The 26,365-nt window shown below is 36.9% G+C and overlaps 1 protein-coding gene across 3 annotated transcripts in view; it reads right to left on the reverse strand.

Annotated features, from left to right (window-relative positions):
• Positions 1 to 1,096: 1,096 nt before the first annotated feature.
• LOC150094771 (RCC1 and BTB domain-containing protein 1-like) overlaps positions 1,097 to 26,365 on the reverse strand; it is a 224,173-nt gene continuing 198,904 nt past the window's right edge. For 2 of the 3 annotated variants that reach the window (XM_090410997.1, XM_090410998.1), the window contains exon 14: positions 1,097 to 1,566. In XM_090410997.1, the coding sequence (XP_090267123.1) occupies positions 1,426 to 1,566 (141 nt within the window). In that variant the 3' untranslated portion in view covers positions 1,097 to 1,425. Of the gene's footprint in view, positions 1,567 to 4,010; positions 4,087 to 26,365 lie in introns of all 3 variants that reach the window. The other variant, XM_090410999.1, reaches the window with a different exon arrangement.

The following is a 26,365-nucleotide window of genomic DNA, read 5'->3' on the forward strand; positions in this document are numbered from 1 at the left end:
ATTGAGATGGTGCCGTACTTCCCCGTAAAAGGGACCTCATGGCCATTATATCATAATATGCTATAAATAAAATAAATTGTTTGTTTACTTAACTAAGAGGCAAAATATACAATAAAATTAATAACTGTTTAATAATCACCTTATTCTAGTATTGTAGCACTGTTTTTTTTTTCTCCCTAGCAGCTGTTTCACCACAGTAACAAACATTACAATTCAGCTGGGTAAACATTCTTTTACTTATGTGCTATTATGCTAAACTTATTAAATGATATTCAGTTACTTTACTAAGTAGCCAACTTTTTTTTTTTTTTTTTTAATTTTGTAAATCCACAAAACAACTGTACACACACTCATGTTGGATGCTTTCTAATTTTACACTGAATGGAGCAGGGATATTTATATTCTAGATATACACAAAGCCAGAATCATCATATTCCAAATATGCACACATGCACATACATACAACTGGTGATCAAAAAGTTAGCTGCCCCATATATATAAAAAAAAAAGATAAGAATTGAATGATTTATTCTAGAAAAATGGGCATAATACTTTCAAAACACTAATAGATTAAGTGTATAGATATATGAAAACCATATAGAAAAATAAAATTTTCCTGTCTTTTATACAGGACCATGAACTTTTTGATCAACCCATATATATATAAAATATGCTACAATTTAAATAAGTACTCTAATTTAAGTCACTCAGTATAAGATAAGGATGCTACATGTTAGTGTTTCTTTTTGAACACAGCATACTGAACAATTCTTCCTCTTCTCACTTCTCCAATTATGTTAATTAATATCTGAAACAAAATTCTGTTTAACTGTTTTTGTAAAACTATATTGTTTAGGTGGATCGTAAACTGAAAAGTTGGTTCAGATTTTTTTTTAAAGAAATCTACTTTCTTTATAGCTAAACACATTTAAATGAAAAAATTATAATTAAAAATTAAGATTAAGCACAGTGAATGGTGAGTGTATATTTAAAAGTAAAAATACTATACAAGAAATATGTCTTTCCTACATTTTTAAAAACTGGATGAGAAATAACTTCTCTGAAGTTCATACAATAAAAATTAAAATAGTAAAAATAAAATAAAAAAAACATTTAATCTTCCATTCATTTGGTCATGCACATAGGAACACATTTCGATTCATATAAATATTAACGATATATCCAATTGCCTTCAGTTGCAAGTAATCAACTGCTATAAAAAAAAGTTATTTTTGCAAGTTCACCCCCTTCCACATACACACATAAGATAAGTGTTCATCATGTGAATTACTGACCACTAAGTTTGATTGCACATCATTTCAAAGAGCATTATTAACTCAAGCACCAAACAGCAATTATTAGGAATTTCATTCTTATTTTTACACTCAAATTGGAAGACCAATTTTCCTAAGCACTCTCCATATGTCAGTACTTGAAAGCACCATGTTGAGCTGCCTTGAAAATAAAATTTTTCACTGTCATCTCATCTAGTTTAATGAATGCTTCTGTTTGGGCTACTGCAGTCAGATGATTAAGTGCAAATCGAAAACAAAATTCTTCCAATTCCTACAAAAGAATAATTTTGATTCTTAAAATTCAATCTAAAATAATGAAACTTCATAAAAGAATGCAAGATGCATTAAAAGCAAGTGATAGTTACATAAAAAGAAACTTTTTCATCAAATACTGATATTATCTTTGCATAATAAATATTAATTAAACAGAAAGAATGCAGCAAAGATGGAGGAAAGTGAATGGCTTCAAAAACTGATTGCAAACCAAGTAATTTTCAATATGTTTTCGATGGATCACTATACATGTCATTATAATATTACAATTGATGTCATATTTGCTCACCTTTACCTGATATGATGCAATATATATATGGTACACATGCCCATCTAAAGTCAAATCCTAAACATATGTTGGACAGAAAAATATAGAGTTGTTCTTTAACTCCAAAAAATATTTCTAACAAGACAGAGATATCTGATGCACCATGCATTTGCAGAATACTTTCATTTTCTTTTTTAAATTTCATTAATTTACTGCCCCTAAAGTCACAGTAAAGAGGTGGGTATTCTTCTTTATCTGATGTCATGCAGCAGTTGAAGTATACATCTCACAAAGAGCTTTGGCATTCTGTTGTTTTCCTTTCTAGAGATCACAGGAAAGTCTGGAAAAACATGTCTCCACACTTTCATCACAGGCTATCTGCAATCTTACTTTTGTAAAAAAGTTGGAAGACTGCTTGAAGTTAGTTCATTAGTAATGTTACATGGTCATAAAGAATTTTGTTTTAAGAAGAGAAATGGCATGAGCATGTTTCTAGTAGTATGCACATATATGCTACCATTGGGGAGCATATATTGCAATCATACATTATAGATGTTAACATCCTCTACAATAACTGACAGTTTAATACTTTATTAGTTAATATCTGTAGTATGCATCTTATTAACATATCTTATTGTTATACATTTTCCAACCCTTTACATCTGATCTTTAAAAATATGAGATCTGATCCAGAAGTTTCCACACTTTTTTTTTTTTTGAACTGAGTGCTAAAAAATAGCACTATATAAGATTAAAATATCATAAACTAAAATTTATATATTTTTTTTTACTTTATGTTTGTTAACTGTTCATTTTTCAAAAATGATTTTTTTTTTTTGGAGGAGAGGGAATTAATCTCAAGTGTTTATACCAAATTTGAAAAACTGAAGACTCACAGAAAATGATGAAGGTAACATATGGTGATGAAATTATATAAAGAATACAAGCTTTTCAGTAGTTTCAAGAGGTTTAAAGCGAGCAAAAACATGAACAATGTGTAGGAGCATTATAGTTTTTATTGGATAAAAATATGAATAGGGAAAGTGAAAATTTTATCATAAAACATGTCTGTATTATAAAGAAAATAATACAATGAATTTTTAGATACAAACATGAAAATTGGTAAAGCTCTGGGAACAAGTTTTGCATATGCTCAAAATCTGAGACATGGTTTTTTTAAAGCATTTCGACAGAGTTCAAAACACAAAAACTTCACAAGTTTGCTATTAGTAGTGATTACACTTGAGCTTTCAAATATGATCCTGAGATCAACAGTCTGCAAAATCTTGCTTACCAGGGTCCAAAAAAAAAAATCATGTAAAAAATTAAAACAAAGTTCATGTTTTCCCTTTTACTCCAAGGAACTGCTCCTCTGGTCTCAGAGATGAAAAGCCCAACCATCTGGCCATCTCAATGCCTTATTAGTTAAGGACTTCATGGTCAAGTTTCACATTGCTTTGCTAGATAAAGCATATTCTCCTGATTTTGTTCTTAATAACGTCTATTCTTTGAACTTAAGTACAGTTTAAAAGGAGTAACAGACAGTAATGGTGACAACTCAAAAGAATTTAACCAGAAGTGTTCACTGGCAAAAAAAGGGATACCTAATTTTTGGAGATTTTTTATAAGAATATGAATTTTTCCTAATCCCTTTCTGAACAGATGAACTTTCTCAGCAAAAACTTTTAGGATCAAATTCTGTTTATTATTATAAAAAAATTGTATTCCACTTGGCATTACACAGATTAACATCTGAAGAGTAAACAATCTTTGAAATATGTTGTGTTATGCTATTTAGTTTTTCTACAGTTTACTATTTTTTTATTTCATCTGATTTTCTAACCAACTTATTTGTGCTACTTTTGCAGAAGAATATTAGTTATTTTTTACTAATTTTTTATGATCCTCATACTATAGGGGGGAAGCAGAAGAATAAAACTTTGGATGGGGACCATTGCATAGGTAATTTAATGCTTTAATGATAAAAATATCTTTTACCCCCCACCCCAGCCCAATAGATATATTATCAGAAAAGTGTAAGCTAATCCAGTTATAGTAATAATTAATAAAATATGCAAACAAATTGATTTCGAATCTCCCTTTTTTTCTCTATGAAATAGTATCAACATTCTAACAAGCAATGCAAATTTATATTATCAGACTAAATTTTATACCTTATGTAAATTAAAGCTTAAAATTTCAACATTTCACCAAACACGGGCAGGGTGTCCCGACTGGAACAGCAGAAACCTAGCAAAACAGAAAAAATAAAATCACGAATCAGTCCTGCTAATGATCCTATTCCTAACCCTTTCCTAATCCATCATGTCAGCTACCTAAGAATGAAGTAAATAATATCATTATGCATAGCTGATTCTTCCATACAAATAAAAGATATTGCGAACTAAAGCAGAGTGAATTTCTGTAAACTACAACTGTTGACAGGTTTTCTGTGAACTGTTAATATGCATAAACACTGAAAAGATAAATATATTAATATAAAATATTGTATATATATAAGAATGAAAGTAATTAATACTCTAAGCATAACAATAAATATATTCTTACAAAAAAAAAGTGTCATGAAACTAAAAAAAATGTAATTGGATCCAAGTTAATATGAAATAAAACACTACGGATAAAATAAAGTCAAACTTTATAAAAACATCACACAATGAATAGTTGCATATAAACATATGAAGTTTCACAAAAGTTAAGAACTAAAAAGCTATATAAGGGCTTAACAGGCTGGAATTGATGCTGGTTGAAATTTCAGTTGAGATGGTTTTGAATTATAGCCAGTACAGCCATGGATATGAAGCAGGCAGCAAAGTATATCCATTCATTGTTCTCTGGCCAATTTGGTTTTACATCCAGTAAACATGCTATAAGTTTCCAAGAGAGAGAGAGAGAGAGAAAAAACTGCCATCCTTGATATGTAATTTTGAATAAGCAAGTAAGATCATGAGATATTAGTCACTTTATTCAAAATATATTCCAGTATATATTCAAGATATAGCCGTTAATTGTATTCATATGCAAATTGATATGAGTGTTCTGTTTTTTTTTTCAGAAGTAAAATACCTCAGTTTCTGGGAGGTAAAATCCCTGCTGACCTTGATATCAGAACAAGGCAACTACATTTTAAATGTAAAGCTCTTATAAAGGTTCCTTTCATCCTAGATGAGGTTCAAACCCAGATGTTACCAACCAAAAGACACATGAAACTGCCTTCCCCCCCATCCCCCATGTCATTCTTCTCACATGCAATGTGAGTAATTGCCTACTTACGCATGCTCAATATAGTTATTAATGGGAGGAGGGAGCCAGTACCTCCTCCATCCTGGTAGTATTTAACAACCAGCCATAGGGTGGCCTAGATAGTTACAAGGGACTGAATCTAATGGTAATGCATTTGCTGGAGGCTTCCTGATCAGGAGGCAAATAATCCTGGTACACAGGTAATTAAATTTTTCTACTGTATTCACATGTATCTATGTTTCTTTCTTTGGGTTCATAGTACTTCTATATATCAAAGAACCATTCTGATTGTCTCTCTCTCTCTCTCTGAAAGTTGATTACATAGATTCCAATCACCCACAGAGAGAGATAATCTTCCTTGGATATTTTTGAATCCACAATAGTTACATTACCTTTGTCTTTTTTATTACAATATTGTTATTACTGTTATAGCTCTTTTAAATCACTGATTTTTTTTTTTTTTTGGTATATTATTTTTGGGAGGTTTGGATTGGATTAAGATGTTGGCTACATCCAAACAAATGTTACTGGCTATCACACTGGAAGCAGGTTGTATATTCCCTGTTCAACAGAAGCCATTATTTTTACTTTTGAAACTTGCCTGAGTGTAACGGCAAAGTTATGTCCTCAACTAACAGCTTCATTCGTTAGGCACCCAATGATAAATTGACAACAACTCTCACTGTTATACCAAATTGTTATGGGTTTCATGCACTGTGACAAACTGTTCTTGTGTTCTGAAGATGCTGGATATAATACCAGTGAAATATCAGCTAATAAGTTAATAAAGATGGATTATTTTCTTATCGTTCTGTGTTGTAAATCAATACTGTTGTTCTCCACGCATCATCCTTTTCCCAGGTAATCTCAGCCTTGAACCCTATAACACATTACCAATTGGGATGACTTTAAGACTTTCTGTTTCTTTTCCATGATCTAATTATTGCTTCTACTCTCCTGATCCAAGCATTTTCTCTGATATAATATCTGAAATTTCTCTGGCACAAGCACCTTTAATCCCTATGCCACTCAAAATCCCCAGCAATTATACAAGCCTTGGTTTTTCAACAAATGTGCCAAAGCAGCAAAAAACCAAATTTCTTGGATGTTAAGAAGGCAATTCTTGTAATATGTTTATGCCAAGAATGAATGAAGGTTAGAGTTATCCCAAAAAAAGAGAAATTTAGTCTTGCCCTAGAGATGTGGATGTTTTCAAGAGTAACACCAGAAGTTTTTTTTTTCTTCCAAAAACTAAGACAGAACTTAGTTTTGCAAACAATGGCACTAACAAGGTTGTCAAATCCTTACTAAGCAATCCTTGAAAATCAGAATTTATGGCAGGACACATACTATTTCTCCACAGAGGAATGCAAATCCTGGTTGGCCTAGTGGTTACGTATCTGCTCTCCAGCCAAAGGCTGTGGGTTCGAATCCCGCAGCGGGCATGGATGTTTGCAATTGTCTGTGGAAATACTGGTGGTGGTGGTCAGCGGTAGATGCCGTTGGTGTAGATGATGAAGATAGTTGCGGTGTCCTCCCTTGATGAGTCTTTGGACTCCCTGGAGGTGTTACATAATAATAATAAAAAAAGTCATTGTCATTAGCAAAACTGTCAACTGGATTTGCAGTTAACTGAAGAAAGTCACTATATAATAAGGAAGGAAGGAAGAAGGGAAAACAAAGCCCTACAATACTTCACAGCATTAGTTGCAAAGTCTGAAAATAAAGATCTCTCTACCATCACATTTTTTTTAATAATTCCACATGAGAGGATGCAAAACCTATAATACATTAGTGCCATGTGTAAGCAAGTGGCCACGAAGAAAGAGAAAGTTTGTTCACTGTGTTTGGAAGTGGAAAGTGAAGTTGCTTGAGTGCTGCTTACAGACTCGAGAAAAGTGAAAGAATGATCAATGCCAGCTCAGCAGAATAGAAATAGCATTTCTATAAGAACTGGAGCAAGTCTGTGAGAGAGATGTTACCAATTATCTGGATCGTGTTAATCTGGAAAGTATCAAGCATTTTTAGAGAGGATTTTGGTGCACCATCACAAATGTGAGAAGAGTATTTTAGTAAATAGCAAAGAAGAAGAATATTTGGGATTCATATAGTGTTGGGACTTGTACAAACGAGCTTGAGTGGATAAAGATGCCTAGTTTTTTTGGAGAAAGGCTACAGAGAAGGAGAAGGATATGGATGTGATGATATCTGGAAAGACTAGAGGTGTAAGTCAGAGCAAGAAGAAATATCTGATCTCGTGTGGAGACCTTAATGTTATGAAAGGTGTAGTGTAGTTGTGTACTGATTGCATTGAAGGTCATTTTCATTCTACTGGAAACTGACAAAGGTATTGATTATGGAAAATCATGTCGCTTGGGATATATGAGTACTGCAAGGCTTGTCAAATGTAAAAGAGGAATGGTATGTACTATCATCAGCAAAACTGTGGATAGGAGAAAGTTTCTGTAAAAGTACAGAACCCTGGGCACTCCAGCATTGGTAGAGAAATCTGAAAGGAAGCCAATTCATCATGACATTCAGTCAATGACAAGAGAGAGGAAATTAACAATCTAGTTGCAAAAGGTTGTCCGCGTGTTTAGCCGAGTGGTTATGCACTCCGCAACCATATGCCTGGGAAAGGAATAACTGGTAATTAATTTACGGAATTAACAACGCATATAAAGTATATTAATTAAAGATAACTTTAATGAATCACTTCTATATTTCGGCAATGTCACATTGCCATCTTCAGGAACATAAAGATATAGTATGTGCACTAAGGAACTAACAAAGCAAATGAGGAAGAAAGTAAGAAACTAATTTTGTTCCTAAAGTCTTTTTGGCCACATGGCTCAGACACACTCCACTCCTTCCTAACACACTTAAACAACCAACATCCCAGAGTCCAGTTCACCTTAGAAAAAGAGGAAAACAACACCCTCCCCTTCCTAGACACTTTAATCACTCGCCAGCTTGATGGATCTTTGGTTTTCTCTGTTTACAGAAAACCCACCCACACTGGCAGATACATTCACCAGCAATTCCCCCCCCCCCCTCACAACAATATGGGGTGATAAAAACACTATATAACAGGGCAAAATTAATCTGCTCAGATGACAAGGCCCTGACTATGGAACTAAACCACATCCTCAACACTTTCTTAGCCAATGGCTATAACCCCAAAAAAATCCAAAAAATACTAAAACCTGTAAACCACAAACCCCCCCCCCCTCCACAATAAAGACTACACCAAGTCTATCACTATCCCCTACATCCAGGGCACCTCTGAAAAAATAACTAATATCCTCAAAAAATATGACCTTACTTCCTGTTACAGACTATATAAAAAGTTGGCATCCCTTATCCGCTCTACCAAAGACCAACCACTTCCCCTAGACCTACCTGGTGTATACCAGGTCCCTTGCAGCTGCAAATTGTCCTACTTTGGCCAAACAGGCAGAACACCAAGACTACATCTGGTTTCACCAGTACAGCCGCTCTGGACTGGCAGACCATGCCTTAGATACCCACCATAAAATTCGTTGGAAGAAAACAAAAATAATCCATCGCAGCAAGTTTAAATACGAAAGATTATTCAAAGAATCTTCAGCAGCTCTAAAAAACGTTCCTAACCTCATCAAATTTGGGTGCATGAAACTGCCCCAAATTTGGGAGACTTTCATTATGAGAACTTCAGCCCAACTGCCAAGACTACCAAATTAGCCCGCAAGAGGGCACCATTAGGACTTTAGGAACAAAATTAGTTTCTTACTTTCTTCCTCATTTGCTTTGTTAGTGCCTTAGTGCACATACCATATCTTTATGTTCCTGAAGATGGCAATGTGACATTGCCGAAATATAGAAGTGATACATTAAAGTTATCTTTAATTAATATACTTTATATGCGTTGTTAATTCCGTAAATTAATTACCAGTTATGTCTAACCAACGTATAAGTCTTACTACTAGAAGCCTGGGAAAGGAGTGTCCTGCATTAATTTCTCATCGCCGATGCGAGGAGCTAAGGATCCTTCTCAGACATAGCTAGGTTAGCCAGTCTTGGGCGTGGACTGCAAGGTTTTTCTCCCAGTTTATCTGAGGTTTTTCCCCAGGAAAGCAGGCAAACGGGTCTTAAGAATACAATGCTTCACAGACAATTACACGTGGTTGAGCGTGGGGGTAACGATCCCACCTCGTAGTGAGTTATGAAATCCACAAATGGGAGTCCAAGGCCCTACATGGAGCTGTAGTGCCAAAGAAGAAGAAGTTACAAAAGGTTAATGGCAGACCACACAGTGTTAATTTGTAAGTAGGTCATTGTGCCAGATCCAGTCTTGGAAATATCTGGAATGACTGATGGATTTGCCAAATCTTTCCTAAGCTTGAATTTGCAAACAGGTAAGGTCAGCAAGAAGATCTTGCTTGATCAATGATTACTGATAGACTTCCAGATGGCAAAACAATTAGTTGATGACTTTCTCAATTATTTTCAATAGAAGATGTGAATACAAGAGGATGATAATTTGATGGCTGGTTTTTATTTCCTTTCTTTGGGGATGGGCTAAATTTGGCCTGTTTACTAGAAGAGTATGAAAGATTGTAAAGATGATATAGGAGAGGATAAGCATTAATTCTGAAGTACAAAATTTTAAGCACAACTGGGGGAGGGGGGGAATACTATCAGATCAAAAAAGCTATTCAGAACTGTTCTGTTTTACTGACGAAAAACTAAGAGGTTACCTTAAGATGACATTACAATGGTACCATCTGGATGTGAGAGAGGTGGAATATGTGGGCAGAAGGGCTCAATGGCCTTTGACAAGTTTGTGAAGTCAACTGCAATATAAGCAAGAAGCAAATTTGTTGCATTTGACCCTTTTAATGCCAGACTTGGATTTGGTGGTGCTCTTCTTACAGTTGTGTGCTGCAGAACAAGCTGAATGAGATGCTAGAATTACTTTTAGAGCAACCATACTAACTTTTAATGAGATACTGTCCAATACTACTGATTTCAGGATGCAAAATGCACTCAAGTTCCTTCCTTGTTACATGAAAGCATTAATGCAAAATTATTATTATTAACATCTGACTCAGCATGGGAGGTACACTATCATACACAAAGCTCATCCAACCATGCCTTCAATTGATTCAACGTGTGTACATTCACAACACGCTCAGACGATGTATTCCACTTACCAATTATTACTCCTATGTTAGAGTTATAACTTTAATTTAAAAACAAAATGAATCAAAACAAATTACTCAACACTGTGACCTTCACATTAAGATCATTACCTGAGTACACAGAAATAAGAGTAGAGATATTTCTAATGTAACATTTTAAATAATAATGAAGTAACCAGGAATTTCAAAAAGCAGGAACAGCAGTATTATTAAATCTTTAAAAGCAAAGAGGGATATCATGATTATACAAAAATAACATACTGCTCCAACCAACAGCTCAAATTATCACTAGAATGTAATCAGAAGCACATAAGAATACTTAATGTGTACCTCATTGGATTCTTCTTAAATATTTTCTACTAGGGTTATATGTCACTGCTTCTTCAGTTAATCGGTTGTTTCAAAGTAATTACTTCAGATATCAGAATATCCTTAGTTTCAGTTTGATTGTTACCTTTATCATCTCTACACTTTTCAATGACCTCCAGAACATTTTGCCACCATTCTGATATTTATCTTCTATATTCAAACCAGTCTTCTCATGACTTTTGTTTAGATGCTTTTATACATCACAGCTCACTATCTTACATTTTTCTCTGTTCTCTCTTAGGGTCTGTGGCAGGCACTAAGAGATAGATCCTTACTTGCTTACCTGCTATAATTACTTGGTAAAACATTTATATGTTTTAGCCAAATTAAAAGTTTTCTTGAGAGTGGTAGAGGACAGAGAGGAATACAGAGAGAAAAAGCGAGAAGCCAAAAGAGTTGTTGCACAGACGAAGGCTATGGCATATTAAGACCTTTATGATCAATTAGGAACAAAAGAAGGACAGAGAAAGCTTTATCGATTGGCAAAATGTAGAAATAAGGCATCAAAGGACATCGTACATGTGAGGCAGATAAAAGAGTCTGGAGGAAGGGTATTAAGGAGGGACGTGGATATAAGAAACAGATGGAGAATATACTTTGCAGGGCTTTTGAATGAAGAAAATGCAAGGACTCACAGAGAAGATGGGGAGCCCAATGAAGGGATGGTGCAGAACATTAGTAGAGTGGAAGTGAAGGAAGCCATAAAGAGGATGAAGAATGGAAAATCGGTAGGCCCTGATAGGATCCCAGTGGAGGCATGGAAGGCACTAGGCCGGTTCATAAAAGTTTGTCAACAGGAAAATATACCTAAGGAAATGGGAGGAAAGTACTCTTGTCCCCATCTACAAGAGTAAAGGAGATGCGCAAGACTGTAAGAATTACAGAGGAATAAGGTCGATGTCCCACACAATGAAGATCCTAGGGGAAGTGGGAATTGACCTCAGTCTTCCATCAAGAGAGGGTTCTTGATGGAAGACTGAGGAAGGAGGTGGAGATTGCAAAGGAGCAATTTGGCTTCATGCCTGGTCGATCGACGACAGATGCTATCTTTGGGTTACGACAGACGATGGAAAAGTTTCGAGAGAAGCAACGGGAGCTACAACTGGTTTTTATTGATCTGGAGAAAGCGTATGATAGATAGAGTGCCAAGGCAAGAAGTCTGAAGGTGTTTGAGGGAGAAGAAGGTATCAGAGAAATATGTCAGGTTGGTGCAGATGTATAGAAATGTGAAGACAAGAGTTCGAACCTGCCTGGGAGAGACAGAAAGTTTTCCAGTGACAGTTGGCTTGCATCAAGGGTCAGCATTAAGTCCGTTCCTGTTTAATATTGTGATGAAGGTGGTGTAGGGGGAAGATGAAAGAAGACACACCTTAGACTATGTTGTATGTAGATGACATCATGCTGTGTACAGAATCAAGAGAAGAAGTGGCAGCTAAACTGGAAAGTTGGAGGAAAGTACTGGAAGAGAGGTATGAGACTGAGCAGAAGTAAGACAGAGTATATGTGTCGCAATGTGGATGGCAACTAGGAGACAGATCTAGAGCTGGAAGGAGATGTCATCAGGAAGGTCAGCCTCACCATCCTCTTTCAACAATGAAAGAGGATGGTGAGGCTGAGACGGAAGTGGGATGCAGGATACAAGCAGGATGGAAGAACTGGAGAGAGATGGCTGGAGTGCTATGCGATAAGAGGATGCCGATCAAACTAAAAGGCAAAATCTACAGAACAGTAGTGAGACCGACTATGATGTATGCTATGGATACTGTGGCCCTGAGAAAAAATAACATCAGCAGGATGGAGGTAGCGGAGATGAGAATGCTTAGGTGAATGTGTGGTGTTACCAGAAAGGATCGTCTGAGAAATGACTATGTACGGGGAACAGTGAAAGTTACGAACTTAGGAGCAAAGATACAAGAGGCGAGATTGAGATGTTTGGTCAGGTGATGAGGTGGGAGGAAGAATATGTGGGAAGAAAGGTCATGCAGATGGATGTGCAGGGGAGGAGGAAACGTGGACGGCCAAAGAAGAGATGGTGGAGGAGGACTTGAGGATGAAGAACTTGGATGTTGCTACAGCCCAAGACAGGAGGTTGTGGAGGAGACTCACCACAAACAGTGACCCTACTTAAGTGGGAAAAGCTGCAGAAGAAGAAGAAGAAAAGTTTTCTTGAGAGCTTACAAGAATAAAATCTTCACCATAAGATGATGCTATGGTTAGGTAAAAAGTGTTTTCTCTATTAGGTTTGTCTGATTGCTGATGAGAACCAAACAGTTCAAAACAGCTCTCAGGCCAGTGAAATCTAAATGCACTAATAAAAGGTGAACATACGAGCTCGAGGGATGAGAGCACTACCTGAAACCACTTAAAAGGCATATGGGCATGCCTTTTAAGTAGTGCAAATCAAAGCCATTCTGTGTCAAAGGTTATATTCTCAGAAGCTCTTGGGAAAATTTTTAATCTGTTGAAACATTTAAATGATGGACATACACTCGGGTCTCTTTTTATGTAGATTTGAAATTATGCGGTATAGTACGCCCACAGATACGAGACCTTTCGACACTTCTGCACATGTCAACAGAAGGAGAATCCATTCCTAATAGGATAATCCAGTGTTTCCCAAACTTTTCCTATGAAAGAACATTTCACAAATCCTGAAATTTTCATGGAACACCTTGGTTATTTTGCAATGTATTAATTAATAATTAATTCTTTATTTAACTGGTTTTTTATTATTAATTAATAAGTGATCATTAATTATTGATTGTTAATTAATTAATCATCAATTAAACAAACATCATTAAATTAATTTGTGCTTATTTTCATCGACATATCCCATTCTGATCACCAAAAATTTAAAATATTATTATAAGTACTTACGAGTGAATGCAGACTTTTTCTCCTGTGTGCTGGTAGTTTTCCCCTCCTTTTTTGTACATCCTAAAGATCGCTTGTAGGCTGGTGGTGGATGACTCACTATCTGTTGCGTCACAAACACCTTCAATAACAGATTTCTTAACACCAAAATTAAACAAAGTCCCTTGTCTCTTATTCATATTAAAATTTAAATCTGTAGGCCTATTACTTTTAAAAAATCATGGCACTAGTGTTTTGAAACAAGCACTTTCATCCTACAATACGAACTTGTGAAGAAAGTATTCAGCATTATTAGATCTGAGAACTGGATACAGACTACCTTGATCTTCAATTTCAGTGGAAAAATTTTCTTTATACTTCCTTGCCGATTGGTCAGTAACATTTGCAACACAGATGTTATTTCGTTCAGTTTTGAGAATAGAGGATATGCTGCACATTGTTGTAATCGGCTTGCAGGCAATTTTTATGACAGGTCATAAACAGCGATATTCCCTTTCCCGAATGTTGAAAGGTTTTAATGTGTGAAAATTAACGATAATTCATGAATACTTCCATTTAAAAATACACAGCTTGGTCACTAACATTTGCTACACAGATGTTATTTAGACGTTCTGGGTCTGAACTTTATGACACATTCACGAATGTTATTCTCCTCAGAATATTTCCACTATAACATATTTATTCATGAAAAATGCTTAGAAAAACTAAAATGACAAATTCCAGGAGAACTTCTCGCAGAACACTTATTCACCTTCCCCGGAACACAGTTTGGGAAACACTGGGTAATCAATCCGTATTGTGGGATGAGTTGTTTATTATTACATGGTGAAAAATTAACTGCTCTTTTATGATCATTGTAGTTTTTAAAGTGGTAACTGTTTTGCTTGAATAACCGTTCGAAAATTTTACCTATAAAGCAAAGCACGTGATTTCGCGTGTTGTTGACCAATTTGTTCATCGCCATTGTACATAATGAACTTCGTGTTGCAGCACATTCTGGCATAACGCGATAACATGTAAGCAGTGAGTGTTCATGAAGTCTAATTTTGCATGTGAGTAAGTGTTTGTCTTTTTATTATCGAAAGTCTAAATTTTGCTAATTGTTATTTTAAAGATTTAATTTGGCCCAGTGGAGGGAAAAAAAACACAAAAGAAAAGCAATTTCTTTGGAAATGAAAATTGGAATTTTAGATCGCTTAGCAAAAGGAGAGGAATTAACGACAATTGGTAAAATTTTAATTTAGGCGAATCTACTATAAGAGCAATTAAAAAGAATGAAGTTGCAATAAGAAAATCTGTCATTTCTGGCACAAAACTAAGTGCCAAATTATCATCGTACTCAAGAGATGCTTTATTTGGGAAACACAGAACGAGTGCTCGTAATTTGGATTGAAGAATGAACTCAAAGATGAATTCCTATAAGTGGTTATTTAATTAAACAAAAAACTCTTCGGTTTTACGAACAGATGAAGCAATTGGAGCCATCTATTTACGTTTCCCAGGCTGATAAAGAATTTTCGGCTAGCAAAGGATGGTTAACCGAAAAACGTTTTTAAAAAGGAATGCACTTCGTAATGTGAAGATTACAGGATAGGTTGCAGCAGAAGATGAAGCAGCCACCAAAAATTTTCAAGAGAAGTTAGCCAAAATTATTGAAGATGGTGGATATTGTCCCGATCAAGTGTTTAATGCTAACGAAACAGGATTGTTTTTTGGAAGAAAATGCCTATCGAACTTACATCGCAAAGTCTGAGAAAAAAGCAAGCAAAGATCGAGTAACTTTGTTACTTTGTAGCAATGCATCAGGAGATCGAATGTTGAAACTCCTCCTAGTAAATCGATTTCTAAGACCACATGCTCTAAAACAGCTGCCTGTACATTGGATGGCTTACACAAAGGCCTGGGTAACAACTGCTGTTTTACTGAATGGTTCAATAATTGCTTTGTGCCAGAAGTGGAAGCATACATGAAGTTCTCAATTTTAAAGTTTTATTAACTGCTGACAATGCACCAATTCATCCGAATTTAGAACATTCAAATGTGCAGGTCATGTTTTTTCCACCCAATACAACAAGCATTATTCAGCCATTAGATCAAGACATATTGCTACTTTTAAAAAATATTACGTTAAGCACACTTTTAAATTTATATTGGATAAACTAAAAAATGAATTTAACAATAACTGACATGTGGAAAAAAATATCTATTTTGGACTGCTTAAATCATGTTGCATCTGCTATTGCTGAAATAAGACCACAAACTAAGACCTGGATGTGTTGCAAACAGTGCAATCATGCAAACATCATCAGCTGAAATCATTACTTTGGCACATGAAATTGGTGGAAAAGGTTTTGATACATTTAGCCAGAACGATGTAGATGAATTGCTTGTGGATAATGCCTTAAGTGACGATGATGAAAGTTTATTTTGCACTTGGTTAAACTATAATAAATTTAGTTTAATCCTTTATCCAAGTGTGAGCAAACAAAGTTTGAGCCTGAAAATATCTTCAGGACTGCGGAAAGGTAGTGCAACACCAGGCAACTCGGAGCAAAGGTGTTGCACTACCTTTCTGCAGTCCTGAAGATATTTTCAGGCGCAAACTTTGTTTGCTCACACTTGAATAAAGGATTAAACTAAATTTATTAAAGTGACAATGATATTATTGGATATCGATTAACTTTAGATATCATTGAAGATCCAGAAAACGATAGTGAAGTGGAAGAAAAACCTGTCTCCCTCCCAGCAAATATAATTTGAGAAGGTCTTGAACTGTGCAATAAATTGGAAAATCATTTTCTTGTTAATGACACAAATTCTGAATGATCCTTTAAATTTCAACATGAGTATGTCTGGATATCACAAGCTGTATAAAAAATTAGTGAAATCATCATCACAAAATTTAATCACTGATTACATTGTCAGAAGAAAAAAATCGCCACAGAATGAGGGTGAAGCCTGTTTGTGAAGAACCATTGCCTTTACCATACAGATCTGGTGCATTGACTATCTCTTCTGGTGATGAAAGTGATTTTGCACCAGTTCGCAAACGTTACCGAATATTTTCTAATAGTGATGATAATTCTGATGACAAAATTTAAAAAAAAAAAATATTAATTTTCAATAAAATTAAATGAATAGTTTTTAAACAAACTTAATCATTCTTATTTTCCTGAATTTTCATAAACTTTTTTTATGCGAATTTAGGTTTATTTTAATTCACTGCTTCGGTTTTATGTGGTTTTAGAAAATTATGGAATGTATCCCTAATTTTTCAACGTAAGTTAGGCCTTTTTTGTGCGATTTTTTATATGCGGTTTTCTGTGGAATGTATCTACCGCATAAAAAGAGATCCAACTGTATAATATCCTTTAAGTACTTACTTTTGCAGGAATGAAGCCCTCGGCTCTTTATTTTAGTAATAAATTAATTATATTCTTTTTTAATCCTTTACTTAAGTGCAAGCAAATAAATTTTGCACATGGAAATATCTTCACAATTCGTATGCGTAAGCTGTGCCCTCTAATTACCTTAGTATCCCATAACGCATATCAATAAACATGTTGAAAAAAGAAGATGCTGTGCATTATCGGATACTGAGGTAAACCGATAAATTATTACAGCTGTACAGATTATTACAGCTGTATAGATTATTACAGCTGTACAAATGACATCAAATTCAAAATGGCCATGGCACTGGAGAACTTCGCATATGGTGAGAATACAATTTTTTTTTTTTTTTTGGTAGGTGGTTAAACAGCACACCAAATCCTGTTATTACGTGTGTACAACACTAACCATCAATAAAGTACCTTCTGTCATAACATAACATAACAGGATCCTGTATTCTTTCATCTATACAGGTGACTCCATTCCAGATTCTCCTCACAGAAATTTCCAGTTTTTTTATTGAATGTAAATTAAATAATTTATATCTCATTTTACAAAATTTGCTTTGCATTTTTTTCTCATTGCCTAATTAAATTAATTTTCCTGACCTTAACAACTGCATGTTTTATTATTCCTTCCATTGGAAAATGGTTGACATTTTGCAATGCCAACCATTTCGCATTATATTATTCATTATAACATGAATATTGTTATAATGCAATATATCGTTGCATTATAACATGAATTTGTGTGATTGACATTACATGCTAGAGAAGGCCAAACCTATAATTCATTATTTTCAATGTCCACAGTTACAAATTTTTTTGTACCTAATGCAGTCATATTTATTTGTTGTCTCTACTGCTATCAGAGATCCACAAAACCATTTTACCTCTTCGACTTCATCTCTAGACATGAAGCTTGATTTTCTGAAGTCATACCTAAACAGGAAGGACATTTTCCATGATAATATCTCCAATTCCAACTGTTGTAATGGAGATTCTACACTCTTAGTTGGAAATGGACAAACTGTTAATTTCCAATCCTAGTTTGACATTTCCAAATCTTGGTTCTTTGATAAGTATGCAACAGTGGTTGCATAGGAGTATAGCATACCACAAGTGGCTCAAGACTACTACAAATATAAACTTCAATCTATACAAGAGTTCACTTATAACAGCTGAAAAAACACTAAACCTGATTTTGAAGTGTAAAATGCAGAAAACTTGCCTTTTTACAAACAGCAGATGAACTTCCTAATCCTTAGTGAAAGCCATTGGTTACAAATTTTATCTATGCTTCCATTCAAATAATTCCACAGAACATCACCGAAATATAAAATTAATCACCTAGCATCATGACTTGTGATCTGATTATATCCTACCATACCACAACCAATTGCATTGCATGCCTCTCTAATCTTTTATAAGAAAGACAGAAATTCAGACTGGCCTGGATACCAAAATATTCTTCCTGGTGGCAATTTCCCAGTTGTGCTCAAAACCAGCATCCCAGAAATAACCATATTTTGTTGACTTCACAGAATCTGATGTTCTGTTGTCATCTAATACAACTTGGAAATAAAGCTTATCACAGCCAAATAACTTGACTTCTTTGAAACCTGATTAATGCTCTGAGAGAGCAATTCAGTAATTGTATGTTTACATTTTTTTTTTTTTATATTACACTTCCCGAATCAAAAAATTAGAATAATAAAAAAATTGTTTTGAATGATTTGCATAGAAAATAATCGTTACCAAATGTGAATTAGAATCATCTAAATCTACATACTTTGTAGTTTATATAACTATGTAAACACATAAAACTGTCACTTTTTCCAATTGCTTTTGAGGAGAGCATAGAAATAGCATATATTTCAGTAGCTGGGGGATTGATTCATGTGTGAGAAATTGTTTGCAGATGGATTTCAGTTAATCATTTGCTAAACATGGGTGGAACGAGTGATATATTAAAAGCTAAAAATTTTGTATGGTGCCTACACAAAGAAGGCCAAATTCAACAATTTGTAGCTAAGGAAATGAAATGTCCTCAAGCAAGTGAGAGTAGAGTATTGAGACAGTATTCTAATAACTGGAGTTGTCAAAATAATTGCTGCAATAGCAGTTGAAAGTAATAATTACATCATGAAGAAAAACAGGTTCCGAAGTGTAAGGTATTTTCACAGGAGATGGAAAGAACTAGGTATAAATGTGTCTAAAATCTATGACATTGAGATGACTTCACATATTGGGTTTTAAATCAGATGTGCGTAAGTCGAAGCTGCCTATGACTTCCAAATAAAAAGCAGCTAGAGTGTAATGGTGCAAGCAAAAGACTGTTGTGGGATCAAGAAGACTGGAAAAAGATACTTTTTAGTGATGAAAGTATGTTTCGTGTGTCCCATGGTCATCAAGGGATACATGTTTGTCGTCTTAAGCAAGAAGCATTTGATAAAGAATTCATGAAACTAGGCAATTTGGGATTTAGCTGACCAAATTGTATTCTTATTGGTTAAACCAAAATAAAAAATGATGGTAAAACATGACAAAATTTCATGCCGGCTGGGGCATCACCCGGTTAAACAAGTTCCCCGTTGTTTTCACCAGGGAGCCAGGGCGAACAGCGAAAACTCAGTTACTGGAACAAATCTGAAAACACACCCCAACTCAACATCACCAGAGTTAAAGATCGGTACTATCAACATAAGAAGCCTGAATGGCAAAGAAATGGAACTAGCTGAGGAATTAGATAAGTACCAGATCAACATAATAGGGGTGACTAAAACAAAAAAGACAAAAACTGGTGAGATCTTGCTGACCAATAAATACGAAATGTTATATTCAGGCAATGACAATCAAGGAAAAGAAGGAGTAGCCATAGTATTCAACACAAAATACGAGGCTAATCTTCTTGAATGGCAGGCAGTCTCAAGTAGAGTGATGTGGGCAAATATGAGAATGGGGAACTGGACAATGAGACATATTTGTGCCTGTGGTCCCACAGAAGGTTCTACAAGTAGAAGTGGAGTAATTTTTTGATGCTTTAGAAAAAGCAACTGACACAACGAAAAAGGAAAAGTTGGTCCTTGTTGGGGATCTGAATAGCAGAGTAGGAAATGATTGTCAGCCATACGAAAATATTTTGGGAAAATTTGGAGAAAAGAGCAAAGTTAATAATAATGGCAAATTCCTGTTGGAATTTGGACTTGTTATTATTAACACCATGTTCCAAAATAAAAATGTGCACAAATTCACATGAAGAGAAGAGGCAAGGAATAAGAAGTCTCAGTGATTATGTTATCGTTGATAGTGATGTTTTCAACCTGGTGCAGGACACCAGAGCATACAGAGGATTTGAAATTGGAAGCGATCGCTATTTAGCCTTGAGCAGGATAAAATTGAATTTCATATTGAAAAGAATAACATGTAAGAAAGTTTTAAAGCAAATAAAAGTTGAGCAGCTCTCAGATGTGAACTGTAGACTAACATACACAAAGATTATTGAAGAAAAAATGAAAGAGTTTGAGAACAGGAACCAAACCTTGGAGATTCAATGGCAAGCCTTGAAGAAAACCCTGATTGATTCATTATGTTGGAGGTTTAATGGATTTTTTTTTACAACACGCAAAAAGAATTAAAATAGAATTTAATACTTCCTATATTTCGTCCTAGTCACTAGGACATCTACGGGGATTACAAAGACAATTAATGTAACATGCACACAAAAACTTACAATACTAAGCCCAACCACGTGGGTGACAATAAAGTCCTATCTAGGTGGAGCGCCCTCTAAGGGCAGTTGTAGGTGGCCTGGAATGTAAGGTGGGACCTCTGGTGATGACCGTTTCCCAAATCTTCGGCAGCTTAATACAACCGTATTTGTTAAGATTTGGTTGGTTTTTGAGAGCTGCTGCTGCTTCTAAGAAAAGTCTCTCTTTCTTGAATTTGCTGTGGTGGAGCATGGTGGTTTTCTTCCATGATACTCTGTGGGTAGTGTCCAAAACATGGTCAGCCAAGCCTGAATGTTGTGTTTAACGATGTACGACTTGTGTTCCTGTAGGTGGATGGATGCTGATCTGCCTGTCTGTCCAAAGTACGCAAGCTTACAGGAACAGGGTACTTTGTAAACTCCAGGCAGAGAGAGAGGAGGGAGCTAATCTTTTGTAGAACGCATAAGGGTAGCCAGTTTGCGGTAGGGCTTATATGCTGTGTGTAGGTTATACTTTTTTAGTATCTTGGCTATTTTTTCCGAAGTACCACGGATGTAGGGTATGGTGATGGCATTTTTAAATTCTTGTTGACGAGAGGAATGGGGGAGGAATTGATTATTTTTTTGATGCTGTGTTCGCTGTAGCCATTGGAGAGGAAAGTTCTGTGTATGTGGTTAAGCTCAGTAGTGAGGGCGGTTCCACTGGAACAAAGATTGTGTGCTCTCTTGGTAAGGGTTTTAATGATGCCATATTGTTGTGAGGGGTGGTGGTGGGAGAGTTTGTGAATGTATCTGCCTGTGTGTGTGGGTTTTCTGTATACAGGGAAGGCAAGTGTATCATTAGGCAGGCACGTGACTAAGGTGTCTAGGAAGGGTAAACAATTGTTCTTTTCCTTTTCCATAGTAAACTGGATTCTTGGATGTAGGCTATTGAGATGACCAAGGAAGGAATCTAATGTGTCTGGGCCATGAGGCCAAATAGAGAACACATCATCTACATATCTTAGCCAGATAGAAGGTTTGAGTGGGGCGGAGTCTATGGCTCGTTTTTCGAAATCTTCCATATAGAAATTGGCAGGGGGGGTGAGAGGGGGGAGCCCATGGCGGTTCCCTCTATCTGCTTGTAGATTTTGTTATTCCAAGCGAAATACCCAGAGTTGATGGCAAAGGAAAAGAGATCTAAGATGTCAGAGGGAAAAACGTTTTCTAAGAGAGATAAAGTGTCAGTTAAGGGAATATTGGTAAACAAGGAGGAGATATCAAAACTTACTAATATGTCTGTATTATTCAAGGTTAAATTTTCTGTGAGGGCTTTAAAGTGGGTCGAGTTTTTTATGTAGGAAGCTGAATTTCCGGTGAGGGGGGACAGAGAGTTGGCCAGCTGTTTAGACAGTCTGTAACAAGGTGCATTGGTGGCATCTACTATAGGCCTGAGTGGGGAATTAGGTTTGTGGATTTTTGGTAAACCGTATATTTGGGGGGGACGGGAGCGGAAAGGTTTAAGTTTTTTCGTGACGTCGGGGGGCCAGGAGGTTACTTCTTTAAGTAAGATTTTTCATTTCTTAACTTGCGTTTTTGTGGGGTCGTGTTCTAGCGGGATGTAGGTAGCGCGATCGCGGAGGATAATGTTCATTTTACGATTGTATTCGCTGGTATTAAGGACAACTGTGGCATTACCTTTATCCGCTCTGGTGATGACGATACTTTTTTCTTTGCGTAGTTTCTGGAGAGCCATGTGTTGGGAATAAGATAAGTTACTTTTTGGAGGCGAAGAGTGAACGAGGATGTTGGCTACGTCGAGTCTGATGTTGTTGGCTACCTCCGACGGTAAGCGACCGATCCCCCGTTCGACGTTAACCATTACATCGAGCACCGGCACTTCTTTCGGGGTGACGGCAAAATTACGGCCGAGGCAAAGGGCGCTGACTGCATCATTGTTGAGCCTTTTGGACGAGAGGTTTATTACTGTCTGGAGCGGTTGAATTTGTGGTTGTGGTTTGTCTTTAACCAGGTTGTTGTATTTCTTGACGTGTTTGTTTTTTATTTTCTGAAATTCTCTCTGTGCGGAAGTTTCCGAAATGTCGGAGAGAATCGCCCAAAGTTCAGGGTTAAGAACGGTGGAGAGCTCCGCTTGTAAGGAGCCAATGGCGTCGTTCGTCACTGCGAGGGCGGCACGAGTAGAGGCGATTTGCTCGCGTAGTAATGCTAAGCTGGCACGTTTGTATATCCGGAGTGCTTTTTTAGAATGGAAATTAATCTTCATTTTAACATATTTCGGTATCACTCTTGTATCCCGACATCTTTTTAAAAAGGCCAGCCTATTTAGTTGTCTAGATAGTCGTAGTTTTGACTTACCGTATTGCTTGGATTTGCGTGCTAACTCTTCTCCATGGATGATTAGAATTCTTGTGTAGAGGCTTAAGTGCTGTGAGGACATTATGTTGGAGGTTTAATGGATTTTTTTACAACACTCAAAAAGAATTAAAATAGAATTTAATACTTCCTATATTTCGTCCTAGTCACTAGGACATCTACGGGGATTACAAAGACAATTAATGTAACATGCACACAAAAACTTACAATACTAAGCCCAACCATGTGGGTGACAATAAAGTCCTATCTAGGTGGAGCGCCCTCTAAGGGCAGTTGTAGGTGGCCTGGAATGTAAGGTGGGACCTCTGGTGATGACCGTTTCCCAAATCTTCGGCAGCTTAATACAACCGTATTTGTTAAGATTTGGTTGGTTTTTGAGAGCTGCTGCTGCTTCTAAGAAAAGCCTCTCTTTCTCAAATTTGCTGTGGTGGAGCATGGTGGTTTTCTTCCATGATACTCTGTGGGTAGTGTCCAAAACATGGTCAGCCAAGCCTGAATGGCCATAGTTGTGTTTAACGATGTACGACTTGTGTTCCTCTAGGCGGATGGATGCTGATCTGCCTGTCTGTCCAAAGTACGCAAGCTTACAGGAACAGGGTACTTTGTAAACTCTAGGCAGAGAGAGAGGAGGCAGCTGATCTTTTGTAGAACGGATAAGGGTAGCCAGTTTGCGGTAGGGCTTATATGCTGTGTGTAGGTTATACTTTTTTAGTATCTTGGCTATTTTTTCCGAAATGCCACGGATGTAGGATATAGTGATGGCATTTTTAAATTCTTGTTGACGAGAGGGATGGGGAATGGGGGAGGAATTGATTATTTTTTTGATGCTGTGTTCGCTGTAGCCATTGGAGAGGAAAGTTCTGTGTATGTGGTTAGGCGAGCAAATCGCCTCTACTCGTGCCGCCCTCACAGTGACGAACGCCGCCATTGGCTCCTTACAAGCGGAGCTCTCCACCGTTCTTAACCCTGAACTTTGGGCGATTCTCTCCGACATTTCGGAAACTTCCGCACAGAGAGAATTTCAGAAAATAAAAAACAAACACGTCAAGAAATACAACAACAACCTGGTTAAAGACAAACCACAACCACAAATTCAACCGCTCCAGACAGTAATAAACCTCTCGTCCAAAAGGCTCAACGATGATGCAGTCAGCGCCCTTTGCCTCGGCCGTAATTTTGCCGTCGCCCCGAAAGAAGTGCCGGTGCTCGATGTAATGGTTAACATCGAACGGGGGATCGGTCGCTTACTGTCGGAGGTAGCCAACAACATCAGACTCGACGTAGCCAACATCCTCGTTCACTCTTCGCCTCCAAAAAGTAACTTATCTTATTCCCAACACATGGCTCTCCAGAAACTACGCAAAGAAAAAAGTATCGTCATCACCAGAGCGGATAAAGGTAATGCCACAGTTGTCCTTAATACCAGCGAATACAATCGTAAAATGAACATTATCCTCTGCGATCGCGCTACCTACATCCCGCTAGAACACGACCCCACAAAAACGCAAGTTAAGAAATTAAAAATCTTACTTAAAGAAGTAACCTCCTGGCCCCCCCGACGTCACAAAAAAACTTAAACCTTTCCGCTCCCGTCCCCCCCGAATATACGGTTTACCAAAAATCCACAAACCTAATTCCCCACTCAGGCCTATAGTAGATGCCACCAATGCACCTTGTTACAGACTGTCTAAACAGCTGGCCAACTCTCTGTCCCCCCTCACCGGAAATTCAGCTTCCTATATAAAAAACTCGACCCACTTTAAAGCCCTCACAGAAAATTTAACCTTGAATAATACAGACATATTAGTAAGCTTTGATATCTCCTCCTTGTTTACCAATATTCCCTTAACTGACACTTTATCTCTCTTAGAAAACGTTTTTCCCTCTGACATCTTAGATCTCTTTTCCTTTGCCATCAACTCTGGGTATTTCGCTTGGAATAACAAAATCTACAAGCAGATAGAGGGAACCGCCATGGGCTCCCCCCCTCTAACCCCCCCTTGACAATTTCTATATGGAAGATTTCGAAAAACGAGCCATAGACTCAGCCCCACTCAAACCTTCTATCTGGCTAAGATATGTAGATGATGTGTTCTCTATTTGGCCTCATGGCCCAGACACATTAGATTCCTTCCTTGGTCATCTCAATAGCCTACATCCAAGAATCCAGTTTACTATAGAAAAGGAAAAGAACAATTGTTTACCCTTCCTAGACACCTTAGTCACGCGCCTGCCTAATGATACACTTGCCTTCACTGTATACAGAAAACCCACACACACAGGCAGATACATTCACAAACTCTCCCACCACCACCCCTCACAACAATATGGCATCATTAAAACCCTTACCAAGAGAGCACACAATCTTTGTTCCAGTGGAACCGCCCTCACTACTGAGCTTAACCACATACACAGAACTTTCCTCTCCAATGGCTACAGCGAACACAGCATCAAAAAAATAATCAATTCCTCCCCCATTCCTCTCGTCAACAAGAATTTAAAAATGCCATCACCATACCCTACATCCGTGGTACTTCGGAAAAAATAGCCAAGATACTAAAAAAGTATAACCTACACACAGCATATAAGCCCTACCGCAAACTGGCTACCGTTATCCGTTCTACAAAAGATCAGCTCCCTCCTCTCTCTCTGCCTGGAGTTTACAAAGTACCCTGTTCCTGTAAGCTTGCGTACTTTGGACAGACAGGCAGATCAGCATCCATCCGCCTAGAGGAACACAAGTCGTACATCGTTAAACACAACTATGGCCATTCAGGCTTGGCTGACCATGTTTTGGACACTACCCACAGAGTATCATGGAAGAAAACCACCATGCTCCACCACAGCAAATTCAAGAAAGAGAGACTTTTCTTAGAAGCAGCAGCAGCTCTCTAAAACCAACCAAATCTTAACAAATACGGTTGTATTAAGCTGCCGAAGATTTGGGAAACGGTCATCACCAGAGGTCCCACCTTACATTCCAGGCCACCTACAACTGCCCTTAGAGGGCACTCCACCTAGATAGGACTTTATTGTCACCCACATGGTTGGGCTTAGTATTTTAAGTTTTTGTGTGCATGTTACATTAATTGTCTTTGTAATCCCCGTAGATGTCCTAGTGACTAGGACGAAATATAGGAAGTATTAAATTCTATTTTAATTCTTTTTGAGTGTTGTAAAAAAATCCATTAAACCTCCAACATAATGTCCTCACAGCACTTAAGCCTCTACACAAGAATCCTGATTGATTCAGCCAGAGAGGCATATGGTGAGGTTGTCTGCAAGGATAGAAAAATCAGGACTCCATGGTGGACACAGGAAGTTAAAGAGGCAGTGAAGGTAAAGAAGAAATCATATCAAAAGTTCCTGGC

Source organism: Typopeltis vanoorti, chromosome 21, assembly GCF_054136105.1.
Source record: "Typopeltis vanoorti isolate ZY-2024b chromosome 21, IOZ_Tvanoo_1.0, whole genome shotgun sequence".
Taxonomy (NCBI): Eukaryota; Metazoa; Arthropoda; class Arachnida; order Uropygi; family Thelyphonidae; genus Typopeltis; species Typopeltis vanoorti.